The 14,388-nt window shown below is 33.7% G+C and overlaps 1 protein-coding gene across 1 annotated transcript in view; it reads left to right on the forward strand.

Moving 5' to 3' along the window:
• LOC105044831 (uncharacterized) overlaps positions 1 to 12,083 on the forward strand; it is a 33,843-nt gene extending 21,760 nt beyond the window's left edge. Inside the window, 9 exon segments of the mRNA XM_010922858.3 lie at positions 1,830 to 1,883; positions 2,091 to 2,165; positions 2,422 to 2,497; positions 2,698 to 2,797; positions 5,518 to 5,587; positions 9,357 to 9,430; positions 10,411 to 10,520; positions 10,786 to 11,034; positions 11,524 to 12,083. Coding sequence (XP_010921160.2) covers positions 1,830 to 1,883; positions 2,091 to 2,165; positions 2,422 to 2,497; positions 2,698 to 2,797; positions 5,518 to 5,587; positions 9,357 to 9,430; positions 10,411 to 10,520; positions 10,786 to 11,034; positions 11,524 to 11,894 — 1,179 coding nt within the window. The 3' untranslated portion in view covers positions 11,895 to 12,083.
• The last annotated feature ends 2,305 nt before the right edge of the window (positions 12,084 to 14,388 follow it).

The following is a 14,388-nucleotide window of genomic DNA, read 5'->3' on the forward strand; positions in this document are numbered from 1 at the left end:
CGCCAAAGCATGCTGCAGCTTGAGAAACTTGATTATCTTTAACATGGCTACGAAGAATCGAGTTAAATATTAATAAAGTGATATATGATGATGATTCCAATTAGATTAGTGTAAGTTGGCAGAGGAGAGATTTTGGAGAGACGTTCATCCTTAATTTCTATGTACTTTGGGGGGCTGTTGTGTTCCTTGGATTTTTGGCATGACCTAATGGAAGATTTTGTGGAAATTATTATAAACATGATAATCTTGTTTGTTGAACTGTTGTCAAAAGGGTTGAAGTATGTTAATTAGCATGAGAGGTACAGGATTACCAAGCTGCAAGCATAGGAAGATTTTGAAGGGCACTGTTGGCACAAATTGCAATGAAAGAACTTGAGAGGTGAACCAACAGAGTAAATTATGAAGAACTGATTTAGCTGGTACAATTATGCATAACTAAAACGAGAGGAGAATAAAGTGGAATCATATGGAACGTCTTGGAATGGTGATGAATGTAACTATGGAAAGCTATGGAAATTATTAACAAGAATGGGCCGAAGCCTTAACTTTTGCTGTATTATTTCATGTGTCATCTTCGATATTGCCGACCTGCACATGCTATGGTTTTGTGAAAAACATTAAGGGTTTGTCAAATTTTTCAGTTTTTATGCCATATGGAGTCATGTGTATCAATAAAGTTTTATGTTTCAGTACTGGGTCTTGGACTGGTGCTTTATCGGTATGGAGCAGCACGGAACAATATGGTATACGCCCCTATACTGACACATGTTATGGCTGCTAAATCGAAAGAACACCCATACCATGTGGTGGTACGGTGCCATGTCAAGCCCCTGTACTATACTGATTCCCTAATTTTATGTATGATACGGTGGGTTTGTACATTTGATACATTAATCCTTGGCAACAACTAATATTGTATCTATCTTTATGCTTTACTGTTCTATTATGACAGTCTATTAGAATATGACTCCTGGGAAATTATGGACAAGCTACAATTTTCTTCTCAAGAAGATGCATATAAATTTTTTGATAATGATAAGATAGATTACTTGAGTACTTACTTTGAAAATTAATATACTTCCATGGATCCTCACAAATCAGGCAATGCTATTTCTCTGCCTGTATTGGTACTATTTACTTTGTTTGTTGGATTCATAGGAACTTCTTTTGATCAAAGTGTAATGGATTTTGATATATTATCGAAATGATTAACACCATCTCAGAAACTTTCTATCTAGATTCAAATTATTCTGTGAATTGATATGAATTTTTTAAAAGTGCAATTTTTCAATAAGTATAGTCATTTTTGGATTGTTCATTGCATATATTTTATACGAGTCTGTTTATTCATTTTTCCATAATTTGGACTTAATCAATTCATTTGTAAAAGGGGGCCCTAAGAGAATTAACTTGGCCAAATAAAAAAAATATTATATACAATTGGTCATATAATTGTGGTTAGATATATACCTTTTATACTAGGTTTTTAACCTTGGTTATAAGATGATTAACTGAAGTAACTCAGTTTTTTGATAAACATATAATTGATGGTGAGCAATTCTCAATTAGTCAATCTATTATTACAGTTAAGATGTTCTGAGAATGGATGTTCCCTTGTGATCTCCTCAAGGGATGGCATGAACTTTTGATGAAATGAGCTTTTGCTTTTAGTGATAGGAGAAAATTTATTATGACTTGTGTTTTTATTGATGAAGATGTGCTTTTATTACTTGACCATGGGCACAAACTTTCCATACCACATGTATGTTCTGGGGTTGCATAATGCTTCTATTGGTTGTTCCTAAACTTTTAAATTTTATATATTGCAGTTGTCTCAGCGAACTATTTCGGGATCTTTGTTAAAGTATCTTTCAAAGTTACAGGTATCCTTGAACTTTTGTTATCAAATTTGTAAAAGTAGATTTCCTTCTCGTTGTTTTTTTAAAAAAATAACTAATTAATTTTTTTTGCTTGTTTGCTAATGATGTCATTGATGCCATTTAACGAACTCTTGTACTTAATTAGATAAACTGAGGCTGTTTCCGTTCAGTTTAACAATTCATTTACCATGTATAATTTGGTCTATACAGGTCGATGAAGAGCCTGCGATCAGGACAAATACTACAATCTTGCTTGGAAACATAGCAAGCTATCTAAATGATGGGGTTTGTCCTTAAGTCATTATTTGTTTGTTTTTACATTGCTTTTGTTTCCTTTCAATGTTTCCGAGGGTTAGTGATTGTTAAGTTATTTCTGGAGAATGTATAAGAACTTCAGCTTTGGTACTAGCATGTTAATAGTTGTACAAAGACAAGGTGACCATGAATTTGTAAGAACTTTGGCTGTTATAAATCTGATAGAATTTGACTGAGATATTACATCTATGAAGTGTTTACTGATTGATTTGTACTCATTTTACAGACTAGGAAGAGAGTTTTAATTAACGCGTTCACAGTTCGTGCTTTGCGGGATAATTTTGCTCCAGCTCGTGCAGCAGGCATGTGAATTGCAGAGGTCTATGTCTCTGCATCTGTGTTTTGATCTAGATTTTGAACTAAGATGTTTTGTTCTGTTGTGTGGTTTTTCTTGTTAATCTGCATTATGAGATCACAGTCATCATTTTTTTTCTTCTGAGGTTCTAAATACACCCCCTTGTTTACATTACTCGAATCTAATACTTAATTTGCAATGTGGCAGGAATCATGGCTTTAAGTGCCACTAGTTCATACTATGACATGATGGAGATCGCAACACGCATTTTACCTAATATTGTTGTACTTACTATTGATCCAGATGGGTAAGTTGAACGCTAGGCTACTTTGATGATTCCTTTTTTTTTTTTTGGTTTCTTTCGGATCTTCCCCATGCTTTATTGACTTTCCAATGGTAAATAATTTTGTGTGCTAAATATTTTCTCACCAAAAAAATATTGTGATACCATGCGTTTTAAGATTATTATGAAGGCTTAAAAATTGTTAAACATGATGCTATGATGCATGAAAATTCCTTTTATATTCTAGGCATCAATGGGTGGAGTCAGGTCTGGTTAACCTCTTCTTTCGAGGCCCAACCAGCTTTTCCTTGAACCAGTTGGCTGATAGGTCACAATATCCTCTACTTGAACCAATGGGCGGTCGATTATATTGACTGGTAGGGATGGCAATGGGTAGGGTTTGGGTCGGGTAGTATACTATCCATCCCCAAACCCGAACTTAATACCCTATATCCAAACCCTACCCGATACCCAATCGGGTAAGAAAAGAGATACCCATCCCCATACCCAACGGGTTCGGGGATACCCGTGGGTAACCCATTTCCCCATACCCAATCCATACCCGCCCATACCCAATCCATACCCGTTCATTCTATACCAAAAAAAAAAGTAAAATAATTTTATGCATATTATCAATCAAAAATAGAATTACCAATTATATATATACACATACATACATACGCACATACACACTTCTAACACACACACACACATACATACATGCATACATATATGCATGCATACATATACATACATACATATATATAATTATATATATATATATATATATATAGAGAGAGAGAGAGAGAGAGATCATATATGTGTGTGTGTGTATATATATATATGTATGTATGTATGTATATATATATATATATATATATATACATATCCGGATATGTATATATATATATATATTCGGATATGGGTTTGGACACCCATACCCATAAGTTCGGGTCGGATTTGGGTAGAAAATAGCACTACCCATACCCTACCCGTACCCGTGCTATAGTTTTCGGATTTTACCCAAACCTGAACCCAAACCCAGTCAAACCCTATTTTTCGGGTTTGACAGGGTTCGGGTAGGGTGTATACCCATCGGGTCGGATTAATTTTGCCATCCCTATTGACTGGAACCTTACCCTAGCAAGGTAGCGAAGAAAGTGAGTGGTTGGAAACAGTGGTGGAGAGGGTCTGTGGTTGATGGACAATGACTCAATGAGGAACAATTCTAGGTGAGGATAGACTATGCCTTTGCCGTATCGGTTGGTGCCCTACCGTACTAGGCGTACCGTATCGGTACTGAATCGGCATGCAATCTTGTACAATAATGACACTCGGTATGTCTTGTCGTCTTGTATCGTACCATATGCTGACACTGTAATAGATTGGTACCGGTATGGTATCCATTACCATGACAATGAACCTTGGACTATGGGATGTGATGTGGTGGGCTCTAGTGGCAACAAGTTAAGGGCTTGGTGGAGAGATGAAAATGTGAGAAGGTAGTAACTCAGCTTTGGTGGAATTTGGGCTACCTTAGGCAAGGTTTTAAGCCCGATGGGACAGAGGTGTCCTGGTTTTTCTGTGGAATAGAATACCCCGCTAACTTGTGTTATCCTAACAGCGGTCTCGATCATGCAACCCAGTAGATATCCTCCATCTGTCTCCTATTCTTTTTTTTTCTCTTTTTCTTTTCTTTTATTTCTTCTACTTTCCTTTTTTCTTTCTTTTCTTATTGCATTCTTTCTTTCTATGTTCCTTTTCTTTTTCTTTCTCTTTTTTTTCTTCTATCTTTCCTTTCTTATTTTCCTTTTCTTCTCCCTTTCTTTTTTTTCATTTTTTTTCCTTTTTTTTCACTTTTTTTTTTCTTCATCTTTCCTTCCTTTTTTTCTCTCTCCACGTAAATGGGTTTCGGATTCCTAACCCTGTCCCAATCCGGTTTTCTCGCAGGAGCGGGATGGGACGGCTAGGATGCCTTTTGTTCCGTTGGCACATAAAACCTTGGCCTTAGAGCAAGAGGAGAGTTTTTTTTTTTTTTTTGGGGGGGGGGGGTGGTAAGATGGGGGTATATGGTCTTGGATCAAGGCAAAGATGAGGAAAGATGAAAGGAGAGGGGACTGGAGGGGAGGAGAGGAACAAGAGGGAGAAGGTAGGGAAGGAGTAAACAGGGAATGAGGCAGATCAAAGACGGAGAAAAGAATGAGGGTTAGGCCACTAGAATTCATGCCCTGCAAAAAATTGCATTAGTTTTTTGGTTTCTTTCTTTCAAATAAATGGTTGTGATCTCATCTGTGACATTTATTTTGTCTTCTATTTTGTTGATGAAGAACAAACCCCTTCTGTTGTTGAACATATCTTTTCTATATGTTGGGAACAAAAACCAACAGTTCAGGCTTGGGTTACCTATATGTCTTGTAAGAGGTTGAGGTTTAAATTGCCACCCTTGTTATATGTAAAGATTGTCACACTATAAAAGATCTTATATGCACATGTTAAATACTTTCGACATTTATTTTCACTATGAATCATTACAAACGATATCATTGTTTTTTTGGGGACCATTTTAGTTGATGTTGATTGAACTTCTTGGAATTCACCCAGATCTTTGGGGGTTTAGTTGCTGAATTGGGGCTCAAGTCCTGAAAGTTTTGATTTAAATTTTATTTTGGAAATTTTTAAAATTCTTTTTCTCATCTTGATTCTTTATGAAATATTTACATTATATGCTTTTTGTTTCACTTCAGTGATGTAAGAACAAAGGCTTTTCAGGCTGTTGATCAATTTTTGCTTCTTGCCAAGCAGCATCATGAAAAGGTATGGCATTTATTTCTTTTACTTCTGATTAAGGCAACCAACAATTCAACTAATTAAATATTAACGTCCAAGGAATCTGGAAATATTTCATGTTGTAAATTACTGAGCAATCAAATTCAGAATTGTTGAGATGGAATACTTGTCATATATCATTAGATCATATCTGTAATGTCATCCGAGTTTTTGTTATAGGTTTTCTTCTTTGATGTTTTGGTTTGTTCGTTTGCATGTACTCTTCATTGGTTAAGAAAATTAAGAAATGCATCCACTTATTTTAATTGATGTGGCTGAGTAGCTAGTGTCAATAAGATATTTCTTATATGCTGTACTATAGTTATCTGTTGAATTTTGATATCATATGGATGTTTGGAATATTATAAATAATGCGGTAGGTTGGGTTTTGGGATCTTCAGAGATCGGATTTTACTATCATGTGAAGCTCTAAATCATGCTTGAAGCTTAGCTGGCGAGTAAAAAACACATGAATGTAATGGTGATAGAGGAGAACTTCTAAGAAATTAAATCAGAAGGATATTTATGGATGTCACCGGGCAACAGATTGATTAGACTATCTTAAGCTGAAGATATATATATATATATATATATATATATATATATATATATATATATATATATATATATATATATATATATATATCAATTGGTCAAAATGTAATTATATTGGGAATGAAGACATAATATTAATTAAGACTGCTGGATAACAGATATCACAGGGTGGTTGATTTTGCTATTTAGTATCTATTATAAAAATACGGTGGAAATATATGAAAATAGGTGTAATAGAATTAGAGCTGGTTGGCTGGAGCAGAGAGTTGCATCTGGAATATTATATGATAGGGGCATACCTTGGAGATTTTAGCAAAATTTTATTGAACAGCAGCATGGCCTGCAATGTCATATGGCCCAAAGTACCAGGCAATAAAAAAGGTACATGAAACAAATTGAGTATGATAGAAATGAGAGATGTTAAGTTGGATGTGTGGTAAAACTAGGAAGGATGGGTTAAGAAATGAATATATTAGAGGAGCTGTAGGAGTTGCACACATTAAGGATTAAGTAATGAAAAATTGATCGAAGTGGTATGGATTCGTCCCACGAAGATCTAGGGTAACTTTTGTAGGGAGAGGTACTTTAGTTTGTATGGAAGGTTGTAAAAAAGGAGGAAGAAAACTTAAACTGACATGAATAGAGGTTGTGAGGAAGGATGTGGACCAACTTGGGAGTCACACTAGTGGTGACCCTATAGAACATTTGAAGAATAAGGATCCATAAAGCAGATCCCAAATAGTTAGGAACAGGTTAAATGATTATGTTTACAAACTTCAAATGTTCAAAAATTCAATAGATGTAGCAATTGTGAAACTCTTAAATGTCTAGTGCTTAGTGCATTCAAATTTTTTTACCATCATTTTTTTATTTGTAGAGTTCACAATTGTATTGAATTTCAGCATTTTTTTCATTGTACATTTTAAGGTTAAATGAATACTTAGAGGTTGGAAATGCTATATTTGTTTTATCAAAAAAAATTACTATGAATGATGTTGTCCTCTGGTTAGTAGTTTGCTTTAGTGGTCATGAAGTACTGTAGTAAGGGCCATTTTGAGGCCTTGGCTTGTTAATGGTTATGTTCGTCATCTATCCGTTCTTTTAGGAAAATGAAAACTACAAAAAATTGAAATTATGTATCCCATATACTTGAATAAATAAAGAAATAAAAGTAATATCAAAATAAACACAAAAATAAATATTTAAAAAGGCATCCACGGTTAGCTCATGGCCGGTTGTAGCCAAATGTGGTAGAATGGACTGACATTGGTCAATTTCAATGGAAATTGACAAAAACCATCAAAAAAAAAAAAAAAAAGAAAGGGAAGCAAAACCCAAAATCGACTCCTAAAATTTTGTTATGAACAAATTTAGCACATGCTACCTTGTAATTGGACATTCGTGAATCCTGAAAAACCCCTATTTACTTGAAATAATAATAGAGGTAACTGTAAATAAGAATTCTTGAGGCATGAGGATCCATAAAGCCAATATTAGGGCAGGATGGTTAGGGTTATTGTATGATACCTTATGTGTTTGTATGTGTATGCATGTTCTTGCCCATGTACTTACCAAGTTTGTAAACATTTAGGGCTTGTTTTTTTATGGATAAATATCATGAAAAAGTTGATCAACTTTTCTATTGACCAACTTATCCATGTTCTCACATTTTTTAAGATGGATAAGTTGCTTTCCCATGGATAGCATTTACCCATAAAATGAAAAAAAAATCTTATCCACCTAGGAGGTGTCTAGGTGTCTAAATCATTTTTCTATCAATCAAAAAAATAATATTTTTAATTCATTCCTAATATACCCTTAATCTTATAATATAATATAATATTATAGTATACTATTATATATTATATTAAAGAATATTATATTATAATATTATAATAAATTATTATAATATAATGTAATATACTATATTATAATATATTATAATAATATGCTACTATTAATAATAAAATAATAATATAATATATTATTATATATAATACTATATTATATTAATATAATATATTAACATAACATAATATAATATACTATAATATATTATTCAAATAATATATAATAATATAATATTATATTATTATGTATAATAATATTTATATAATGCTATAATAATAATATAATATGTTTATATAATAATATATACTAAGATAATATAATATATTGTACTATATTATTATATATAATAATATTATATAATGTATATTATATTATAATATTATAATACTATAATAATAAAATAATAATATAATATATTATTATATATAATAATATGTTATATATTGCTAATATAAGATATAAACATAATATAATATAATATATTATAATATATGATAATATATTATTAAAATAATATATAATAATATAATATATTATTATATATTATAATATATTATTATATATAATAATATTTATATACTACTATGATAATAATGTAATAATATAATATGTTTATATATAATAAAATAACATTATATGATGCTAATATAAGATATTAACATAGTATAATATAATATATTATTAAAATAATATGTAATATATTATTATATATTATAATATATTATTATATATAATACTATGATAATAATGTAATAATATTTATATATAATAAAATATACTAATATAATATAATATATTATTACTATATTATTAATATAAGATATTAATATAATATATTAATATAATATATTATACTATATTATAATAGTAATATAATAATATATAATAATATAATATAATATAATATATTATATTATACTATTATATATAATAGTATTTATATAATAAAGGGTATTATGAAAAATATAGATAGATTATAGCAACTTATCCAGAAAAATAGTAATACAAAAGAATATGGGTAACAGATTTTTGAGTCATTTTCCAATCCAAAAAGAACATGGGTAAATTATTTTCCTATCCAAATATTGTCTGAAAAATACTTATCCAGAAAAATATAATTTTTTGATTATATCTTTTACCTGCAAAAGAACAGGCTCTTATAGTGGTACAAATGAAAGCTTCAGAGCTGCAAGTTCGTATGATATCTGTATCATTTAATAAATTGTTGTACTACCTGGTGATACCAATGTGGACTGAGATACTTCATTACACAATTTTGGCATTATTGTTCACTTCTATTATATTTCTATCTGTTGTATTTTCAAGTTGCATATTCTTTTGCTTCTTGTAGCTCATTACAGGAGATACCAGCGAGACTGCTAGCATTGGGACACCATTAATACCTGGAAATGCTAGCTTACTTGGGTGAGTTAACATTTTTTGTAACTCACTTAACCCATTAAGCTCATGAATTTGATCTTTTATTTTATTATATTTCGTATGATGGTAGAGCACAATAGACGTGTCATGGTTTTTAGTCTCGGATCAGGGTTTTCAGTCTCTGAACAGGAGCTTGTACTGATAACTTGCTAGTACGGGTCACAGAGGTACTGTGCACTCATAACTGATACATGGTACATTGCTGAAGATGAGACAACTATACCACGTGTCAGTATGGTACCATATCAAGCTGTGTCATTATGGTACCCTGGTCATAATATAGCATGTATTAGGCATAGGTCTCTGTTTTATCATTTGCTCTCATGCAAGTGCTATTGCATTTTACTTTCTGATTGCATAATCCGGAATTTTGTGGTATAATTCCATCTTTAGTTTTTTGGTACTTTGTTTTATTGTTAATCAGCACAAGCTGAATCATTCATGAATTGCTAACAATCAAGTATAGAAAAATATTTAAATCAGGCAGAACCAACAGGACCATTTTAACTAAATGGGTTGTTGACATGAGGTAGTTGGGTTCTCATTGTTTCCATGGTTACTCTTCATTGTCAAAATGTTTAATTCTGTTTCCTATTCCTGTAGAGGCTATGTGCTTGGGCCTGCAGATAATAGAAATCTGTTTTAGGTTACTCTGATAACCCAGAATTTGGATCTCCTTCTCTACATGGTGATAGTGTGGACTAAATCCATTGAGACTTTTTAACAGCAGATGTCAATTGCACCTTGAAAATAGACCAATTCTAGAAATTTCTCATTCAAAGGTCTCTTTTTATTATAGACATGTGACTGAAGATTTTTCCAATTTTTGTTTTTTATTTGATGGTTTGGTTGGTCTAGTTTCCTTTATTGTGTGGTTGTTGTCATATAGAATATATAAATTTGCAGTTTGGATTTTTTTTTTTGCACGGAAACTAAAACTAAAATTGGAAAAATGAAATAAACAGTTGGGCTATGAGCTCTTTGACATTGAAGGGAAAAGCTTCCGAACATGCTCCACTTGCTTCTGCAAATGTGAATGCATCACAAATTTTGACAACCTCAAATGCCAACTCAGGTAATTTTTTTTCTTTCTTTTCCCCTTTTTTTTGCCCCATCTCACATTAGTGAGGCATCTCCAATGGCGTACTAAAGCATGGTTGAGTGTGTGAATAGACTCAATATAATGATTATGAGCAAAGAATTACATTTCTTTTTCCTTTTGCCGTATACTCTTGCAATCTGGATTTCAAGTTTTGGGGTCCCTAAGTTTTACTATTTTAGTTTGTCGAGGAGTGTTAAGTACATCAATCTTTAACATCATTATCATGCATTGTTTGCAGGAATGGATGCCCAGACTGTTGTACCAGTTCATGCAAGTTCAGGCACCAATGCTCATGATCAACCTAGGCCTTCATCTCCAGCATCTACAGATGGTGGTTGGGGTGAACTTGAGAATGGGCTTCTTCATGAAGATCATGATAGTGATAAAGAAGGTTGGGATGATATTGATCCAGTTGAAGAGCAGAAACCACCTCCACTTGCAAGTATACAAGCTGCTCAGAAAAGGCCTGTAGTGCAAGCAAAGCCGGGTAAGCATGCATATTTTAGCTGCAACTATTTCTGTCTCTGTCTATATAATGGGATGATAATGAATTCTGTCTATTCACTGGGTTTTCTGCTGATGTTTTATGAGTGGTGACATCAATGTATTCCTTGCTTTATTGTCTCTGCCAAATTTAAAGATGAATAACCTTTTGCAGCAAATTTATGAAAGGGCAGCTTAGCTTTATTTATTAATTTATATATTTTTGACAGCAACCAACCTTCTATGCTGATGTTTTCTGTTGCAATTGGCAGAAATTGTTGACTCATATGTTTTTTTAAGCTGTGAAAGACATGACTTGTTTGTGGGTTCCTTATTCTTTCTCGATGTAAACCTGATGCATCAGCTCAGAGGGATTGTTGCTATTTGACATTTGAAACCTAAATATATCATGAATATCAGCTTATGTTTTCCTTGATAGATCCTCATTCGAGGTCTCTCTGTTTGGCTTCATGATTCTTCTCCCTGTTTTCAGCTGCAAGTTCAATGCGGCCAAAAACTACACCAAAGCCATCAAATGCAGAAGATGATGATTTGTGGGGTGCAGTTGCTGCACCAGCACCGAAGACTGCATCAAGATCGCTAAATGTCAAGCCTGCATCATCGCAAGATGATGATGATCTCTGGGGTTCTATTGCTGCGCCACCACCCAAAACAACTACAAAACCTCTGAATCGAAAGACAGCAATGGCCAGTGATGACAGTGATCCATGGGCAGCCATTGCTGCCCCTCCTCCGAGTACCAAAGCCAAGCCTTTGTCTTTGGGGCGAGGCCGAGGGGCAAAACCAGCCCCTGTGAAGCTGGGGGCTCAGCGAATTGATCGGACTTCGTCATCTGGATTGTAAATTAGGAAAAGAGTGGAATTGACAAGAAATTGTTAGATGAGTGGTGATGATTTTTTTTTTTTTTTTTTTTATGGCTATGCTTTTTTATATAATATTCTGTAATATTATTTAAATGTTTATTTCAATAATTGTGTATTCTAGTCCACTGTAATCTAGGTTTCTTAAAATGAATTTTACAGCATTTCAGTATGATCTTTTTCTACCATGGAATAGCAGCATATGTCGGTTTCCTATCAACGGAGAGCTCGTGTTTTAGATGATTACTTTTCTGCTTATGATTGTTTCTCAACATCTTTAGGCAGCTTTCTATCATGTTTGCTTTTGAATAATTGTGTATTCTAGTCCAATGTATTCTAGGCTGCTCAAAATGAATTTTCAGAGCATTTCAAAATGAACTCTTTTGCTGCCATGGAATAGCGAGTATTTGTTGGTTTCCTTGCAACAGAGAGCTCGTGTCATAAATGATTACTTTTCTGCTTTATGTCATATCAAAACATCTTTTGGGCAGCTTTCAATCATGTTTGCGTTAATTAGGAGTTTCATATGTAGACTTTTATTTCAATGTTTGCGCTGGTTTGTATCTCTCCTTGCACAAATCTGAAATAAAAAAAACATAATAAGTTCACATGACATGTCCTTCACCTCACTAGAATTGATGATGCATGTAATCCCCTATTTAAGGACTATTTTATATTCATAATGGATGCAATATTTTAATCAAATAATATGGAAAAGAAAGCTGAAAAAAAATATTTGCTTAGCTATAGAAAAATGAAGGCAGCTCAAAAAGAGTTTTCAGGTCCAATCTAATATATTAAAACGGAGGCTTTGTTAAGGCAGGATCTCCGTTTGAGATGCGAGCTTTTTTCTTTTTTGTGCAAAAGGAGAGGAAGTTACGTGGAAAAAATACTAACCATCGCATAAGCTTCTCTATTCGGCCACGAGCTTGGGCCTTTTGCATTTTTATCTTCCCCATGCATTGGAGCACCTTCGAGCCCTCCATGGCGGTGGCCGCTCCTTTGATGGAAATCCAAGAATTAGAGTTTATAGTTTGGTGCCGAAGTGTCGACACGGATATTATGATCCAATCAGAAATCCCTTGACGACCGCGAGAAGGATCACCATCACAATCGTGATGGTGCCACCACGGCGAATAGAAGCACCATGGGTCAAGGGATGAGCGGCATGGCAATGAAGATCGCCACCACCGCTCCCAAGATGATTCTCTCTGTGATCTCGGGCCGAGGCGCTCCTGGAAGGACTCCCCATTCGATCTGGAGTGGAGGCGTGAGCGGTCGATGAGGAGGGCTGGGGATTCGGTCGAGTGGGATAGGGTTTCCCATGAGCAGTCCGTGGAGAGATGTCACCACTCATCCTCCTTGAGGAAGAGGAAGGAGCGCAGATGAGATGAGGAGGAATTGAACAAGAATGACAAGCGGGTTAGGGTTTCTGATGAGGGGAGAGAGGAGAAGGAAAGGCAGCATTTTGAGGATCAGGCTGCAGAGGATTTGAGTGATTTGAATGGTGTCCACAAAGAAGAGAGGGTTTCGAAGAATAGCATGAAGGAAGATGGATTGAGGGCCACAGAAGAATATAGGGAGGATAATATGGTGAAAGAAGAGGTCACGAGCGGTGCAGAAATCAAGAAAAAGCGGAAAGAAGGGAGGAGATTTAGCGATAGTGCAAGTCAGGGAAGAAGAGAGATGAAGATGAAGCTAAAGCAATGGATAGGAAAGAAGTGAGAGCGGAATGGAGATTTAAGGATAGGGTCGGAGAAGAGGATTTGGGGCCTGCGGATGAGGCAAAATCATCAGTTTCTTCCTTCAATTCAAAACATAAATCAATCAATGAGCAAATAATTAATGACGATCGGAGCAACATGGCCATGGAGAAGAGTGGTTCTACAACTAATTTGAGTATCAGCTATTATGCTCTCTCTCTCTCTGGGATTTTGTGCAAGGTGGCCCCCGAGGTTTTGAGAGCTTAATCATATCTAATGTAATATATCTATCCTTTTCTCATTTAGATGATTTTTTTTTATCATCTTTTTTAGAGATACATGGGAGAAGAGAGCATATGACAAAGATTAGTGGGATTTCTCAGGTTCCATTGTTTTTTTTCTCGAAGGATATGGGATTTTGTACAAGTTGTGGCCACGTGAGTTGGTCTCTTGAGATTTTGAAAGCGTAATATATATATATATATATATATATATATATATATATATATATATATATATATATAATAGAGGTACTAGCATCGGGTTTTCTCTTCTAATTTTTTATAGATCGGATTTTCACAAAACAAATAAAATTAAATATAAATTTAAAAAAAAATATATTTTATGATTCGCATGAGATTATAAGCTAGTTATCGATTGAAAGTGAATGCCCTACTCATCTAATAAAAAATTTAGTAATTTGGTTCACAAATCGAGTAGCATGTATAAAAGAAAATTTATTTTGAATAAATTTTTTTTTTTTAGAGGTAGATT

The sequence above is a fragment of the Elaeis guineensis genome, chromosome 5 (assembly GCF_000442705.2).
Source record: "Elaeis guineensis isolate ETL-2024a chromosome 5, EG11, whole genome shotgun sequence".
NCBI lineage: Eukaryota > Viridiplantae > Streptophyta > Magnoliopsida > Arecales > Arecaceae > Elaeis > Elaeis guineensis.